General features: G+C 44.4%; 1 protein-coding gene across 3 annotated transcripts in view; it reads right to left on the reverse strand.

Moving 5' to 3' along the window:
* Window positions 1–936: 936 nt before the first annotated feature.
* Window positions 937–18,787, reverse strand: part of tara (SERTA domain-containing protein 2 taranis) — a 44,549-nt gene continuing 26,698 nt past the window's right edge. For 2 of the 3 annotated variants that reach the window (XM_020958235.2, XM_020958236.2), the window contains exon 2: window positions 937–4,266. In XM_020958235.2, the coding sequence (XP_020813894.2) occupies window positions 1,351–4,266 (2,916 nt within the window). In that variant the 3' untranslated portion in view covers window positions 937–1,350. Of the gene's footprint in view, window positions 4,267–15,415; window positions 18,324–18,787 lie in introns of those variants that run through there. The other variant, XM_086831936.1, reaches the window with a different exon arrangement.

An 18,787-nucleotide genomic window follows, 5' to 3' on the forward strand; every position in this document is an offset into this window, starting at 1 on the left:
CATCGCGATATGTCATCGCGAGTGTATTTAACGCGTTTCCACTAACCCAAAGCCAAATCGATTGTTTTTGTGATCGAATAGACAGGTTTTGTATAGCTTAAAAATGTTTGGCTTCGTTTCCGCAAAGGGTAAAATATTTTACACATGGTTTTTACCCCACGACTGCTATCACGACCTCTGTCGGAGCACTGAAAAGAAGTGGATCGAAGCAGTATAAAGCAGTTCGTGCCATTTGGTATATTCTACACTGCTTTATATTTACATGTACCTGACATAAAGCGCCATCTATTATTTTGTAATGTCAACAAAAAATTTCAATAATTTTTGAAATAAATTCTTCATATTAATAAATCTAAGGCTATTTATTAAAAAATTTCATTTGCTGTGCATCTGAAAAATAATAATCAAATTCCCACCAATAATCAAAAGATTGTTTTCAATTTTTTTTAAACAAATTCTTTATATTTGCTTGCGTTTTTAATTTTTTTTTTTTGTTTTTTCTTTTTGCTTTGTTTTTCTTTTATAAAACTTTGTTTTAAGTTGTTCTTTTCTTGTTTGTTTGTTGTTTTCTTGCGGTTCTTGTATATAAATAATAATACTTATGGCTAGTAATATATAGTAAACGTTTTTCGATTTTTTTCATCAGCTTTTTCATTATCCTTTGTGGCCAAAAACATAATTTTTGTTAATTGATCTGGTTGTTGTTGTTGAATAATTCGCCAAACAGCTCTTTCTTGTTCGTTCTTGACGTTGTTGTTGTTGATGTTGTTGGTGTATTGGTGTTGTGGAATCGAAAAACTGCAACAATTGCAACTAACAAAGCTAAAGTTACGCTAATATATAGAATTTTCCATTTCATCGAACTTACTTAAGCCTAGGAGTTCGCTGCTCTGCCTTTTAACTTACTTTTCTAACAATATTTACACTTATCAAAAATTTGCTAATAGTTTTTGCTTGCTCATTTGTCATTAATCATTGTTTTATAATTTTTGTTCTTTGTTTCTTTTTTCTGTTTCTCACTTAGTTACAAAGTTGTATTCTTTTTAATAAATTGCAATTAATTTGTGTGCCATCGGATTGCTTGTGTGGAGGAGCGGAGCTTTGGAGGAGGGGATGCCGTAGGACCAAAGGATAAGGGTTACATGCACGTTCACAACCTGAGCATAATTAGCAATTACGATCGAAAATCCCCTCTCCATACATTCTCCTCCCTTTTCCTTTCAATACTGCTTGGAATTGCTAGTGGGCGCCAGCTGGCGACGCGACCAGCACGCCGCCGCTATCCGGCGAGGAGCACGCCTTCCTCGTCCTCATCGTCGTCATCGTCGTCGTCGTCGTCTACAACTGATACTAACTGCCGACCATGATGTGGGCAGGCTGCTCCAGCTCGTTGTCATGAAGGCGTGAGGCGGCCACCACCTGACCACCGAGGCCGCTCTTGAACAGATCCTCGGAGCTGAGCTTGCAGCTGGGCACCAGTTCCGTGAACTCGGATCCCAGTCCAAACTCCATATCCAGGAAACCATACTCCCAGGTATTGGCTCCCGCCGATACATTCGAACTGATGCTGCTCACATATGACGAGGTCAGTGAATGCGTCGCCGAGGAGATGGTGGACAGAGTCGTAAAAGTGGCTGTGGTGGAGCTGGAACTCCCACTGCTGCTGCTGCTGCTGCTGTTCCCACTGTTTGCCTGAACTGTGGTGAAACTGCCGCTGAAAGCCAGTGTCGAGGACGAGGAGGAGCTGGAACTGCTGGCTGGCACTGAAACCGGCACCGCTGTGGGCGTTGCCGCCGCCGGGAGTATGCTGAACAGATCATTGTTGTTGAGCGGATCCAGCGCCGACTGTGAGCTCAGGCTGAGCACCGAGCTCCAGTTGATGGAACGCGTGGAATCGTCGTCCGCATAGCCCGAATCGCTGGTATCGCAATTATTGCTACTGCTGACGATCGAGGCAACTGGTGGATTGCTCCCACTGCCATTGGAGGCGTTGCTGCCACTACTGCTGGTCGAGGAACTGGTGTTGCTGCTGTTGCCGCTGTTGCTGCTGCTGATGGCGGGGGAACTGGAGCTGCTGCTGCTATTGCTGCTGTTGCTGGTGATGCAGTTGCTCAGGACGGCGGTGGAACCATTGGTTGATCCTGGTGCTGCTGATGCTGCTGCGGCCGCTCCAGAGGAAACTGCTGCCGCTGCTGCTGCTGCTGTGGTTGTGGGGCAGGCGGGAAAGGGCGTGGCTCGACCAGACTGCGACTCCCGGAAGGGATAATGATCATAGGGATGCAGACTACTGCTGGCCGCTGTCGCTGGCGAGGCTGTGTTGTTGTTGCCAGTGCCATTGGGGGATGTATCACAGTTGCTGGGCTGTGTGGCAAAGCCACTGGCTCCCGCTGCCACTCCTCTGTACGCCGGCTGGCTTTCCAGGCGCTCATGGTAACCATGTTGCTGCTGCTGCTGCTGCTGTTGCTGTTGCTGAGGCTGCTGCTGGGGCTGGAAATTCAATTGCTGGTAGTGATCCATGTTGGCCAAGCGGGCACAGTTCAAAACTGGCGCATAATCCATCTGCTGCTGCTGCTGTTGCTGCTGGGGATGCGGATGCAGTGGCGCTGGCGGGGATTGCTGCTGCTGTTGCTGCTGCTGGTAGGCTGGATGGTACTGCGCTGCTTGTGCTGCCGCCGCTGCTGCTGCAGCTGCAGCTGCCGCCGCCTGCTGGTGATGCTGCTGCGCCGCCTGATGCAACTCCTTGGCCTCCGCCTCGATCTCCCGATCGATCCGCTTCAGGGTGTTGCAGATGAGCACGGAGCGGTATAGCGACTGCTCTGAGACCTGACGGAAGCGGGAGAGCTTGAACATGGACAGATTGCGTATCTTCAGCCGCGTGTCCTTGTAGCAACTTCTGTTGGCACTGCACCATCCGCCGGCCCGGCCATCGCAGCATCGCTTCAGGGGCAGACCATGCAGCGGCAGGCCGGCAAAGGGTACAGGAACGGGCGCCGAAGAGGGCGGCGGACTGCTGGGTGATCCTCCTCCTCCACCGCCAGCGGCGGCACTGGGCGAGCCACTGCTGCAGCCCAGATCCAAATAGGATTTGCCATTCTCTGCACAGCGTATTGTCTGCTGTGGCGGCGCTGCCGGTTGGGCATAGGGTCCTCCTCCGTTTGCCGTCTCATAGAACTGCTGTCCTCCGGCCGCGGGATTCGAGGGATTGCTGCCAGCTCCCGCCGTTGCCCATTGGGGTGGTGCGAATCCACGCGCCTGCTGCGGCGTCGGTGGTGCTTGGGTCATGTGCTGCGGTCCTCCGGTTCGCGAGCAATTCTGCTGCGGGAAGGGCTCTGAATAATAGTTGGGCTGCCGATTGCCATAGCCCGGGCCATAGCTCCTCTGCTGCTGCTGCTGGGGATGCTGTGGCTGCTGCTGGGGATGTCCTTGCTGCTGCTGCTGTGATAGCTGCTGGGGATGTGCCTGCTGCTGCTGCTGCTGGAGAGGATGTGGCGGTAGCTGGTGCGGATGCGAGTGCGGGTGCGGATGCGGCACAAAGGGATGGTAACGCATGGGACAGTAGGTGGGTATGATGCTCTCCTCCTCCTCGTAATCATCCTCGAAATCATCATCATCGTCATCCAGCTCATCGGCACTAAGCAGCGTCGTTGCCAGCGTGGAACGCGTGGCAATACTGCCCCAGGGATCACTTGGCACGGCCACTGCCTGCAGCTTGGAGATACAATCCACGGGCTCCGAAGAGGCAGCAGCTCCACCAGCTGACGAGGGCGTGGAGGAGCTACCCACAGCGCCGGTCCAGGGTTCACAGGGCACAGCGGATGTCACCACCTCCAGCTTGGCAATGCTATCCTCCGGTATGGCGGCACTCGCTGTCGGTGGCAGCGGCACCTCCGCTTGACTCTTCAAAACGGCGACGGCTGCGACGGCGGTAGTAACTTCATGACCATTGCTAATACTTGTCTCCGTGGATTTCATTGCATCCATATCCATGTCCATGGATGCATCTACCACTATATGGTTGTTGTTGGACTCGATGGTCGCTGCGGAGGCTGGCTCCGTTGGCGACTGTTGCTGCCGCTGCTGCTGTTGCTGTTGCTGCTCCTCGAGCGATTCCAGGTAGTTGTTGTTGCTTATGGCCCACTTGTTGGCCTTGACGGGGGGCGGGGCACAGGTGCCCGTATAGGTGGTGTTGGCATCCTTGCTATCGAAGGTCAGCTCATGCTTCCGCTTCGTGGCGGCTGTTGCTTGAAGACCCATCGCGGAATTTACCTGTAAATCGAAAAGAATACAATTTATTTAGTGATTTGACGCCAAACAAAAAAATAAAAAGGGAAATACAAAAGAGTTTAAAAGAGTTCGAAAAGGAATTTTACACAGGGGAAAATATTTGTGAATTTACAAGATTAAATAAAGAACTTGTTTGTACAAAAAACCCTTAGAAAGAGACTTTTAGTTTCAAAATCATTCAAAACTATGCTCAAAAGTATGCTATAAAAATGAGATAAAGTTCAATTCATCATATGATACTTTTAGGACTTATTTTAATGGTTTTTAGTTCATTTAAACTTGTAAAATGAATTTCAAAATATTATTACTTATATTTAACTATAGTTCCTTGGCTTCCTACGTAGATTTCTTTAACATTTTCCTCTCTGTGCATCATAAATTTGCTCCCAGTTCTCGCACAACCCCAACAAAGGACACACAGCAGCACAGCTGAAAAACTTATCAAGAAAATGGAAGTCAGGCGGCAGACTTGAACTCCCCCTCTTTATATATATATATATATATTTTTTTTTTTTGCTCCCTTTCAAGCAACCTTTCCAACCCCCTGCCGACCGATTCCTTCCGCCCACTCGAGCCATGAAAATGAAAATGAAATGGAAAATGCCAGCAAGGCAGCAAGAACGGCGCACAAGAGCGCCAGTCAAGCCAGGCCAAGTCGAGGCTGTCCGTCCTTCTGTCCTTCTGTCCGTCTCTCCGTCCGTCCGTCTGTCAGTCAGTCAACCCTCCTCCTGCCTCCCGCCACCCACTCGACACCAACAACAAATCCCCCTTCTGCCTCCTGCCTCCCCTCCCTTCCTGCTGCTGGCATTGCTCATCGACGCTGCTCGAAATCTTCTTAAAATAAAACGCACTGAAAAACTGTGTGGGCAGCGCGACGATTGCCTTAGTCTTGCTCTTCTTTTTCCCATCCAACTTCCGCCACATTTATTGTGAGACTTTTCTCCGTTTCTCTCAGTCTTTCCTTGGGTTTTTATTTTCTTCATCTTCTTTTTTAGAAACTATTTTTGGGCTTTTTTCGAGTTGTGCTCCATGACTGGATTTTGGATCAATACAGGAACACACATGAAACAATGGTAGGAAAGAATTCTTATGGAAAAACTGTGTTTCCGATCATAAAAATAGGGTGGTATTCAAGTTATTTTTGATTTTAGAATAATTAAATTTAAATATAATAACAATAATGAAATAAAATAAAATAAAATAATATAATTCCTGAAATTAGTAGCAGATATCTTTAATAAATACTATTACTTGTATGTTCTTTTTTAATTTATTTTAACTCAAATATAATAGGTTTTTAAGTCAAAACTTAGTTCGCTTGTAATACTTGAAAATTTTTTTTATAAATATATGACATATATTTGTGTTTCTATCTTTTTAAATACATTTTATTTTTCAATATTTTCCATTATTTTGTCATTCTATAAAATGAACCCAAATTTTGATAAAATCTCTATACCTATCGATCGCTGAATCATGCTTGGGATTTAAAACCCACATCTCTTTTCAAGTTTTTTCCCCTTTTTCAGTGTTGCCACCCCGCAATTGCCGGCTTTCCCTAGTTTGAGTTTCTGAACATCTGTGCGAACGTTGAACGGCCTTTGTCATATCCCATATCCATAAGGGTTGCCATATGCTCGCATATTTTCTGTTTGCCGGCACTGCTGCTGCTGTTGCTGTTGCTGATGTTGCTGCTGCTGCTGCTGCTGCTGTGTGCTGCTGCTATTGCAGTTCAGCATTTGAATGGGGGAAATATACTTGCCATATGAACATGAGCCAGAGCAGCAGCAGCAGCAACGGAACCCGAACCCAAACCCGAAGAGGGTGAGTTTTCACTCTATACGCTGTTATCGTCATCGAGGTCGTCGTCGTCGTTGCCGTCGTCGTCGAGTCGCATGTGTTTCGCATTTTTCTACCCCCTCCCAGACCATCATGGCCTGTCCCTTGTTTGCCTCAGCCTGTCTACTGCTGCCACTGCCACTGCCTTTGCCTCTGCCTCTGCCTCTGACTCCGGCCGCATGTCTCATCATCGCATTTCATCCCTCGTTTTTGGTTCGCGCGTCTGCAGCTGTATTTTCGGTGTTATTTTTGGTATAGGGGCTGGAGCGAGTCTAGACATGCTGGCCATGCTACGTACGGATTCGCCCTTTTGGGAATGGAATGAAACAGAGAACGAACGAAGACGCAGCGAGAATCCCCCGAAACGAAAGTTGTTTCCCTTCTTGGAATTATCGCTTGATTGCTCCATGACCAAGCCATAGTCATACCCATACCCATACCCTCGGCTGACTCATTCATTCTTATTATCATCGGGGGGATATTGCTTAAAAAGGCGAGTACTTCACTTCAGCTGGCTCATTGTTCTCTTTGGTGACAACTGGTCGTATGTGTAATGCGGCCGAAGCTCGTTGCGCATACGCCGTGTGTGCGCTCGGCTCGGCACGCTTTAAAGCTGCGCTAAAAACCAATCAGCAGGCAAAAAGCTCACTAAAAATTGCAACGGGAAAACCGTACCAAAAGCCAAAAACAAAACAAAACAAAAAAACAAAAAGAAAACTTTCTACGCTAATTTTCGTTCGAATGGAGAAATGCTTGCCATCATTATAAGCCGCAGCAACAGCAACATTTATACAATGCTAGCCATCATCTTGGTACGAACTGGCTGCCTGATGATGATGATGATGATTTTTCGAGCTGCGTTCGCCAGGCTTGATGTTGCTGGAAGTTGAATTTTATTGCCACACCAACATCACTCTGGCCAATTCCAAGCGGCAACGGCAAGCCAGGCACCGAGCAACACAAAAGCCAGTCCCCCGTCAAGCGTTCGTTGCTTTTTACCCACCAGCAACGGAGCAACATCTAAAAGCAACAGCAGCAGCAGCAGCAGCATTTTACGCTTCGCCAGCAACTCGTTTCAGCTGCGGACTGAAAAGCAGTCGGAGGTTTGGCGACTCTGACAGGGCGAGCGGTGACCAGGTTGAGGGGGGGAACGGGACTGGGACTGGCTCCAAATTGACGGGCCGAGTCTAAAGCTCGCACGCAGCGTCACTGCAGTTGCTGCTGCTGCTGCTGCTGCTGCTGTTAGTGTTGCTGCTTGTGCTGCTGCTGCAGTAACAACAGCAACATCGTCGTCGCTACCTTCAAATTCCACAATATTCAAGTTTCAGGTTATGAGCCAACCAAGCAGCCGGAGCCAGTCAGCCAGTCAGCCAGTCAGCCAGCGAGCCAGCAGAAAGCAACCCAACCTGAGAGCCGGAGCCAGTCATCGTCAGAGGCAACAACAACAGCAACACGAAATGTTTGCCCGAAAGCCAGAGCCAAGAGCTAAGAGCCAGAGCCAGAGCCAGAGCCAGAGCCAAAGCCAGAGCCCGGGACAACAACGGCAACAAAACGAAACGTCGTCGTCCGCTGTGGAGGCACAGTGGTCTAAAACTTGATTTAAGATTTATTTCATATTTATGAATCAAGGTAAAATTACAATATTTTTAAAAATAAATATTGAAAAAGGGGACCATAATTGTATCTTTATAATGACTTGCTTAGATGCCTTCAAAAATATAAGCCTTTATAATTGTTATAAGTATATTTTGTATATAAATTCAACTAAGCCCTCAATTTTATACTATTTAGTTCATTATTATATCTATTTTAAGTACAAATTTTAACAGATTTTAGCTGCTAACGATAGCACAGAAAAAGTTTCAGTACTATTAACTAGATCTAAATGATTTTGAATTATAAATATTTAAAAAGGTGCGAATAATTGTATCTTTATTATGACTTGCTTGGATCCCTGATAATTTTTGTAGATATATTTTCTATATCAATTCTTCTAAGACCTCAAATTTATACACTAAGTTCATGTAGTGACTATTATAGATATAAATTGCTTGATAAATCTTATAGATTTTAGTTATATATTATATTATATTCATACATGAAGATATGTAGGTATTAGAAATAATACGATTATATTTTTGAAATAATCTAGTTGTTTGCTTAACTAACTTTGAAATATAAATAATCTTTGATTAGTCTAAACATTGGAATATATTATACATAATTTAAACTTCTGTAACTGATTATCTACAGATTAGCTACATTTCTTTATTTATAAGTCTTTTAAAAATATATATTATATCACTATCAGCCCTATATATAACTTAAGAGATTCCTACATTTTATTTTGACCATTTTAACTACATTAAAACCCTTTCCCGTCCACTGTGTTCGCTTAAGAGCCAACTTCCAAGCATTTAAGTCGGTCGACGATGTCGTTGTCGTTGTCGTTGTCGCTCCCTCCAGTGCCTGACTCTGGCCATAACTCTGGGCCGTGGGCTTTGGCTCTGGCTCCGACTCTGGCTCTGGCTCTGACTCTGACTGTTGTGCCGTCGTACCACTCTGGTCGGATCGGGTACGCTCTGGCCAGGTCTGGTCTCGAGTCTCGAGTCGCGAGTCTTAAGTCTCGGGCCTCGAGTCTCGCGGGTCTCGGTTTGGGGCCCCACTTTGAATTCTTCGGCCAGCCGCACACAGAAAAGACGTCAAGACGATACGAACACAAAAAAGAAGACAACAACAACAAAAAATAACAAGTAGAAGCAAAAAGCCGAGTTTCGGTTTTCGAGCTGGGTTTGAGTTTTAGCCGCGATCTCCGCCGCCAAAGCAATTTAGGTGTACGAGCCAAAGAGGAAGAAGAAACTTTGGAAACATAAAAAAGAGCGCGCCGAGCGAATGAAGACGGGGCATAATAAAAAAAGAAGAAAGAAAGATATATAAGAAGAAGAAGGAAAAATTACAAGCCAAAGCCGGAGTTCAACGAAGAAACACTGGAAGACAGCGGTCCGCTCATCATAATAAAAATGAATTGAATTGAAGACGAGGCTCGCTCCCTCGCCTGCTCTTTCTTCCTGCAGCTCTCTTCGGCTGGGAAGAAGCGCTCCAGTCTCAAGATGACGACGCCGATATGGTCGCTTGTCTCTTGGTCTTTCCCATGCTGGTTGCCTCTGTTATTTTCCCTCCCCCAATGGTGAAAACTTGGAAACGCCAAAAACACCCACAACCATAACACACACAAGAGCGTGGAAGAGCGGGGCGGCAAGAGCAACACACATATTTTCCTATAGCGGCACATGATGATGTTGTGTGGGAAATGAAGAAAGAAAATATTTAAGCCCCGGTCTTTTCGTAGCTTTGGAAATTCTTTAACTTGATTTAGAGATATGTATTTAGTTTTTCAAAGATTTTTGAAAAATATTGAAACTTTGAATGAAAGTAAATATTCGAACCCGGTCTTTTTGAAATGGTTCAATTTCAATAAATCGAATTTAAGATATTTAAGAGTATCTAGAAAGTGACGAACCTACTTTTAAGTAATATTGAATTACGAAAAATATTCAAACCCGGTCTTTTTGAAACAATTGAACTTCTGTAACTAGAATTACATATATTTAAGGCTACCTAAAAAGTGGGAAACACTTAGTTTTGTAAAGATTTATGAAATATATTAAATTTGAGGTTCTAAAATCATTACTGAAATAATCATTATTTAATAAATTAATCAATCCAAACTTGAAATATGTTTTTAAGCCTATAGTTTCTATATCTTGAAGCTCATAGATTCTTAGATTTGTGACAGTTTCGTTTTATAAAATACCAATAGTTAGCAATAATTGGTTCTTAAGTGTAATTTAAAAGTTTAAAATAGTTTAGATATGTAGTATTTTTAAAGTGCTAGCCCAAAAGTTCCAACTAACCCCACAAGACAGTATGAAACCAAATTCAAGGCTGATTTTTTGAAGGAAATATGGGTAGTAGAGGAGGTGTTGGTGGTGGTTACTTGTACAATGACGAGACCTGGAACTGGGCTTTTTTTTGATGTGCGCATATTAAGCGTCGACCATTTCATGTTGCCGCACCACGGAGTTCGCCGCACGACTGACAGACACAAAACCCCCGATTCCGATTCAGAGTTCGAGTCCGCGTCCGCGTCCGATTCCCGAGTTCGAGTCCGAGAGTCCCCGTGTCGTTTTTTGGGGGGACCGTCGATTGGCAGCAGAGCAGAGCCCAGAGCAGAGCAGGAAGCCATGGCGGCGTCGTCGTCGTCATCGTCGACCAAATCAGCTGTTTTTGGCGAATTAGAGCAATTTTCAATGTTCGCCGCTTTGGTGTTTCTGTTTTTTTCCTCCTGCTTTTATTTATTTTTTTTTTTGTAATGTGTGTGCCGCCTGCCTCTGCTTGTTTGCCGTTTTTCGTGCTTCACGTCGAAGATTTATAAGCAGCAAACGACGACAACGAAGCGCCGGCATCGCAATTGGTGACATTGAAAATTTGCAAGGCACGGTTGGAGCAGCATCTCTCGCATCTCCCCACTTTGCGTACGTGTGTGTATGTGAACGGACGATGGGGGGGAGGAGAAAAACAGCTGACAGCATACATTACACACATGCTTTAGTTGGTGGGGTTTTGGGGGGAACTCCCCGGTTAAGAATGGTGACTTTTGGTCAATGAACCGCGACTCCTTCGCCTTCTTTGCCTCCACTCCAAGCAAATCAGCTGTGTTTTTCAGCATCTCGTGAAACGTGAGTACTCTTTCTGCCGCAGACCCTCCTCACAAATCCCAATACCTTTGCTTTCCTTTCCCGAAAAAAATGAAAAAATACCTTCCATATCATGCATCCCATACCATACCATCCCTCCCATTGCTTTGTTAGACGCCAGTCTACCTAAGGTCGTCGACGACGAGGACCGTAATCCTCAAAAAGGATGCAGCGCATTAGGCACGCCAGTGCGTTTCGATTTCGAGGGCTCCGGGTTTTTGGGTTCGGTTTTAGTTTTCTCTAGCCCAGCCTCTCTATTTCTACCTGACCCATCCCAGCCGATCCATCAATATGTCATTGCCAGCGTCGGGACAACTCGAAGGACGAAATTCGTCTGTGATTGAACCGCTTTGCTAAGTGGCGGAGGGGGGGACCATCTTGGGAATGGGAATGCAATTGCTTGGAAATCAACCTGTTGGTCGATTGATAGCCCAGCTAATAAGAATTCCCCGGAAAGATGGACTATGCAACGGAGCCCAGAAAAAAACAGAGTGCTGCGGTAATTGGTCAGGTATTTTTGAATTATTTTGTAGGATAACATGGGAAATATTTTAAAGGGAAAGGTTTTGTGTGAAAAAAAATAGTTATTTAAGTAGGAAAGTATTATATATTATATTTTATATAAATTCAGAATAATATATTAAAACTACTATATACTACATATATTGAATAATATCCCTTATACCAAACTCAGTTCCAAAAGCCAACATCAAGTTTCTATTCTATTATATTCTCTTGCAATCATATCATACTCCCAGTACCACTATCACTACCCCTATCATATCTACGATCTCTAATACTGGACACTACACCTTCATATCTTTGACTTTTTATAATAACCTTCTGTTCCCTGGGGAATGATATTGGGGATCCCCTTGAGCGTTTTCCCGGAACTAACTGTTCCATTTACCGCTCCCAACTGACAGATAAGCGATGATCATCGCTAGCAACATCAAAGATGTGGATGGGCCTTGCATGCGAATTTTTTGCCTCTGTTATCACGAGCCCAGCTGATAAGACAAGGAAGAGAGACAGAGGAGACGAGGCGAAAGCCAGGGCGGCATTGCGTCAAGTGCTCTAATCGCTGGCTCCGAATCGAAACCAGGGCTACACTGCCAACGGCAGCAACAACAATCGCCGTTAACAATTGACGGAGCGACAGCACACTGCGCAAATTGCACGTCGCGCAGTGTAGGAAACAACAACAGCTATCAAGGCGTACGTACGTATACGTACGTTCACCAAGCCGCTTGGTAAACACAAAATTACAAAAAAAAAAATACTATAGAAAAAACTGTCGGTGTATATATGTATGCGCTGGCTACATACCGAAATATACACAGCCCCAACCAACAAAGACTCCACTCCACACACAGTTTCCACATCCACATCCAATGTTGCTGACTCGACTCACTGCATACATACAGACAGACGTACGAACGAACGCATATATGTATGTAGGTATGTGAGAGAATGCCATATAAAAATACAACAACGATGATGATGCGAACGAACGGCAATGCGCAGCAGTGCTGGCACTTAAGCAATTTAGTTGCTAGATCTTGCGAGTTTTAAAAATATATTTGCAACTTGTAATTAATAATAAATATTATTATATTATATATAATAAAATCCAAATTTGGGATAATTAATACAAAATAAAACCTAGGTATCTTGCTTTAAAGAACATATAGATTTGTATTATTTTTATATTTTTGTATATATCTCGTTCTAGCAACTATTTTTCCCCCAAATGTAGCTTAAAGATACTGCCAGCACTAAGGCGCAGAGCCGAACGACCGACACACGAAGTACAGTCGCACAGTTAAAAATGGCCGCAGCAACGGGTGAGGAGGATGGAAGGAGAGCTGGCAGGCGGCAGGCAAAGAGAGAGAGCGAGCGAACGAACGAACGAGCGAGGGTAAAACAACAAAGCAAAGGCTGGTAAATAATGATGGTGGAACCAGTGCTGTATGTATGTGTTTGGCTGTGTGTGTATACTGCACAGTAAAATTTCATGTATTAAAATCGTTTCGTTCGTTTGTTCGGTTGTTCGTGCATGTACACTGTACATCGCTGCCGCCGCTGTGGTTGTTGTTGCAGTTGCTGCCTCTACTGCTGCTGCCTGTGCTGTTGATATCGCAACTTTTGCCGTTCCAAGCGAACGTTTGTTCGTTCGTTCCGAGACTTGAGTTTAATTTTGTACGTAGCAGAAAAAAAAGAAACGACGAAAAATAAATGATGGCGGCAACAACAACAGCAACAGCAACAACGACAGCACAGCACCGACGACGGCTGACTTGGCAGTGTTGCGTTCCGATTTTTGTTGAAAATATTTTTGTTTCCTTTTTGCGTTTCGAAAACACTCGAAGAGCTGAAGAAGAAGAGTAGGAGAATGGAGATGGGGGACAAACGAAGAAGAAGAAGAAGACGGACAGCGACCGCTTTTCTAGTGCGTTTCGCTTAGAATGGCAAAAATACGAAAATCTCAAAGGAGGCGATGATGAATCCAGCACCCCCAAACCAACAACCCTCAGCTCTGTTTTTAGCGGCGTAGTGTGGTGAGTGGTAAGTACGGCGTTCGGCCTCGCATGCTCGATTTAGCGAAGGTTGCCGCTTTTGCTGGCGTGGTGGGATATAACGGATGTTGGAGACGGCGACTCGTTGGATGATGTTGGACAACGGTTGCAGCGGAGCGCGCGCAAATTCACGTAGTTTGAATCGGATTTCGGATTTGGACATGGATGCGAGCAACAACAAGCGAACGGATCGGACCAAGGTTGGCCCCTTGGCATTTTCCAATGGCCTATTGTATAAAGCAAGAGGCAATCGAAACGAGGAATAAAGAGTGTTTCGTAGTCAACGGAATTTTATAGCCAATCTGGAGGATTGTTCTTGGTATTAATAGTAGTTTGGATTAGTTGAAGTAATTCTAAGTCAAACGATTTTTCAGTTAAGTATCTCTTAAGAATGATCTTTAATCTTTTGTGAAGAAACGATCATATCGTATATTGTTAATGTTGTATCTACTTGTAAATCTAAAAACGTTATTACTAAGATGATCTTGGGAATCTAGACTACTTCATTTGCTTCTCAAACCTTAAAATCTTATCGTAAAATCATAATTAAGAAAATTCCTTCCTAGAGAAACTTAAAAAACCCTCTGTGTTGATCTGAAAACTTAAGCTTTCATGCGATATCCACAATCTGCGTGTCCTTTCTTTAACGGTTCCATGGTTAATGCTCCTCTTTAAGGACTGCTTGTCGCTTTAACCCATGTCCGCCCACGAGCGCCCAGCCGTGACTATGACGCCGACTCCCGGACTGCCCGTACTCCCCCGTACTCCCATATTCCGGCTCTGCCTCGATACGGACGCCCACACACATACAACGGCACTGACAACCCTCCGATGGCAAAACCCCGTACCCCCTTTATAACACCCTGAACTGTTTATAAAATAACCTTATTTTGTACATATACACGGACCATTGGTGTGTCAGTGTATGTGTGTGTAAGCTCCATCAGCTTCCTCTTCCTTTTCCACTCCTTTATACTCCTCAATCCTCTGCTTTCCATCTCGCTCTCTCTCTCTATCTGCTTTTTCTGTCTCTCTTTGGCACTTTATGCCTGACATTATTATAATATTATATTCCTTATAATAATGGGTTGGCAGCACTGGCAGCCGAAAACCACCTACAGTCATATACCAACAACCACCACCACCCACCCAACCCAGCCACCCTTCCGCCTCTCACCACCCCTCTCTCGTATCGAGTCGAGTTGGCGACCCTGCGCAGTAAAGTCGAGCCGGCTTTTCTCTATCGTACGACCCTCCACACTCCGATATCCCTCTTATACAAAACACCAACAACTACAAAATACAGGCAACCCAAGCCACCCACTGTAGATGGGATATTCCTCCTTCTCGTGTTGGGTGTGGTGAGATATGCCGTGTGACGTATAAAAGCTAAAAACGTTGGCAAATATAATGAAATTGGGTGAAATGCCATGCCACCCACCCACCGTATACCACCCCCATTAACCCCCCTCTAGTCCTGACATAATAAAGCCTACCGAACAGGACGAAGAGGAATACGGTCTTGCTGGGTTATATGGGTGGATCGGTGGATTGATATGATGGTGTATGGGGTATGGTGGTGGTGGTGGTGCTGCTGTGCTGTGCTGTCGGTGGTGGTGGTTTTGGGACATCCACATCCACTAGTATGAAAACCACTTTTCCAATTGCACGTACACCATCACTCCGAGGGCTGAGTAATACAGAGTATGAGAGAGAAGGCATGCTTTCTACCCCCTCTTGTTGGTGAATCTATTGTTGTTGTTGGGCATTGGTGTTGTTGTTGTTGTGTGGGTGGTAAGGCGGTTGTTGTCAGAGAGAACAGCAATGAGAGAAATGAATATGGAAGATTGGACGGGCAAGAGGGCAGGACGAACAACAACAGTACATAGAGGAAAATAATGTTATAAATGATGAAATGGTATAACAGACTATTGTTGTAGAGATTTAAAAACTCACCAGAAATAAGTTGTTGAATATAATTTATATGGTACTGTATAGTAATTATGAACGTTATGAATTTATTTGAATTTAATGAAATGGGTTACTGAGGTGAATGGGTGACAATGATTTTATACTCATTTTCTGCCAGTGTACCTGAGTGGGTGCTTGGTGAATTGGAATGAAAGTCTATGGTGTGGTGTACTCTGCCACTCTGCCTGCGTTGCTGCCACATCTCCCTCTGCCGCTTTTCTGCTCACGATAACTTTAATTTGGCTTAATGGAAATTTTCGCTGGCGCTCTTGTTGGCCTGTTATCCTTAAGCAAACTCACGGATGCTGTGAGCCCAAGTCTCTCTCTGAAGTCCTCGTGGCCTTACACACTCTCTCCCCCGCCCACCGCATCGTCTTGGCCAGCTGCTGGCCATGGTCCATGTCCATGTCCGTGTCCCTGTCCCTGTCCGCGTGTTAAGTAGGTGACGCAACCGCAAATTTGCGGCTGGCGATTTAATAATGCTAATGGTGTGCGTGTGCCACAGTGCGTCCAGTGCGAGTGCGAGTTCGAGTGCATCGGTCTAGATGTAGTTGTTGCTTATGGAGCGTCTGTGAGTCACGTCATCATCATCGACGTCGTCATCGTTGGTCGAACCATTTACGTCGTCGCCAGCCGGTAATTCCCCGAACCCATACCCATACCCATACCCATAGCTATAAGCCATCCCACCACGCCATGGCCATGCCCCCTTAGGTGGTGCAAACAAGTGCAAGTGATGCGCATTCATTGATAAGATTTCGTGCCACAACTCGCCGCTGCAAGCAGCAGCTGTCTTTGTGTGTACTACGTGTGGGCATACATTAAGCCAAGTCAAGACCGCGCGCGTTGCCATATAAGCTGCAACGCGAGAGTGAGCGTGGTGAGCAAATCTTTCAATCGCAGATACAATAATGGATACACTGGACTGCTGACTGACTGACTGCCGCTCTCTGTTGTTGTGGTCAAAAACAGCTGTTGTTTTGCCACGAACCTGCAGTGTCATCAGCGATAAGCACGAGTGTTCTTGGAGTCGCGCGACAACAACGATCCGATCCCACCTTCAAATCCCCAAACTGCCCAACCTGAGGTTTGTTGAACCCACAAACGCTTACGACACTCTGTTATCTGTTATCTTGGGCTATGGAACTTAACTTAACCCTCTGGCCGGCAATCGAATGTCATTAACAAGGGGGCTGGGATTTTATAGAGGCTAATACGATAGAGTAATAGTAATTGATGGGTGGGGGGGATTGACTACTATTACTACCGTTGATAGATATGGAAAATGTGCCATGATGCAGCAAATTCAAACAGCTTACTCTATAATTACACCGGGGAATTAGAATTGGAATTTAAATTCAATTTTAAAGGGTTCTAAATACAAATACAAAGGTTTGTCATGAGTTACTCAAAGTGTAAGATAGACGGCTTACTCAATAATTACTCTGCGTTATTTGAATTTACTTGAAATTAAAAGAGTTCTTGGATTCAAAGTCAATGATTTGTTTTAAGTTACTAAAAGACAGCTTATCCTATAATCACTGAAAACTACTTGCAATCCAAAGACTAAGTGCAAAGGACTTGTTTTAAGTTATTACAACTTAAAGATACACATATTGATAAGTAAAAGATACAATATTTTGTAGCCTAGTAGTTATTATTTTAAATTATCAATGATATAAGTTCTTTTAACCCCTTTGATACCTCATCTCTCCCACTGAAAGGTGACTTTCTTGTGGGGACAAAAGTCGTGACTGGGAACCAAATTGCTCATTCGCCGTGGTTGCCATCAAAACCCTATCTTCTTCTTCGAGCTCTGGCTTTTGTTTACGTTTTTTAGAAGACAAACAAAAATGGCAAGACAAGACAAGGGAACCCTTCATACTCTTCTCCCTTCCCTGTTTTTTTTTTATTATTTGATTATACATTCTTCATTGAGCAATTTGCGTTTTCGTGTTGCACTTGACCCAAGGAGCCGGCAACAAGTTAAGACCGAAAACCGAGGACCGAGAAGATGCGAGGGCAAATTAAGCGAGGCCAGCAGCATCCCAAGGATAATGGTATTAATGGAGCACACACACACACAGGGAGAGAGATGCCCCCCCAAAGGCTTTTATTTTATGGCAACAGCAGACGCCTGTCCATGTGTGTGCGTACGTACACACACACACATATCCTGCGCTCACATCCGCACACACATGCAAATAACTGTGGAGGCTGGCTGACTGCAAGAGCAAAGCGTAACCAAAACCAAACCAGCCAAGTCGCGATTTTCATTCATAAAATCGAAGAGGCCAAGGAAAATGGGCAGCGAAGGAGGCTGCGCTGCAGCGTCGCTGCCACGCTGCTACCAATAACTCAAAAGGCGCGCGCATTTCAGCGCACTTGTGTTAATGTATCTGAAAGTGAAATCACCAAAAGGCAGGCCAGGCAATACATTCATACATATATCCGTGCCATGCCGGGTCCGGCGCCAACTTCAAACTATTATTTGCCAGGGCACGCGGCCAGCTCCTCTGCCGACGTCGCTGTCGACGTTTGCTGTCGCCTCTGCCTCTGCCTCTGCCTGCTCAATTAAGTGAATTAAGTCTCGTGCCGGAATTTGCACCACCCCAAAAACAAAAAAAAAGAACACAAAAACAAAAACAAAAAACCCCTCAACGAAGAGGAACGAAAACAACAACAGTAGCGACACATAACCATAAAGAACAATTAAAAAAGCAGAGCAAGGAAAGGCATATAAAGATAAGGCGCAAGGAATCAAAAAAAGACTGCAACGAATTGCGAATGCCCTTCGAAAAAGGTAAACAAAGAGTTGCAAAGGTAAAAGATTATGTTATTAAGCCAGGGAAAGGTTAAAAGGAGGCTGAAGAATAGAAATAAAAGTATCAGATCTTCATTCAAATTCTATATGCACTTTAGTTTGTGGTTATTGTTGCTAAGTATTTTAAACTATCAAATGTTTGTTGCGAATGCCCTTCGAAAAAGGTAAACAAAGAGTTGCAAAGGTAAAAGATTATGTTATTAAGCCAGGGAAAGGTTAAAAGGAGGCTGAAGAATAGAAATAAAAGTATCAGATCTTCACTCAAATTCTATATAAGAAGCACTTTAGTTTGTGGTTATTATTGGTAAGTATTTTAAACTATCAAATGTTTATTACCAAATTTAAAACAATTATAATGGAGGTAATAAAGGAACTTATCCCTTATTCTTAATAAATTTCTGTACCAAAATAAAGCACTATTTATATTGATATTTATAAAAGTTTTAAGCCAAGTTAAATCCTGACTCCACAATAATGAATATAGTTTCCATAACTTCAAGAGAGTACTCTCCACTATTTTTGAGTTATTTTGG

The sequence above is a fragment of the Drosophila serrata genome, unplaced genomic scaffold, assembly GCF_035046125.1.
Source record: "Drosophila serrata isolate PLE 108 unplaced genomic scaffold, ASM3504612v1 contig_241, whole genome shotgun sequence".
Classification (NCBI taxonomy): domain Eukaryota; kingdom Metazoa; phylum Arthropoda; class Insecta; order Diptera; family Drosophilidae; genus Drosophila; species Drosophila serrata.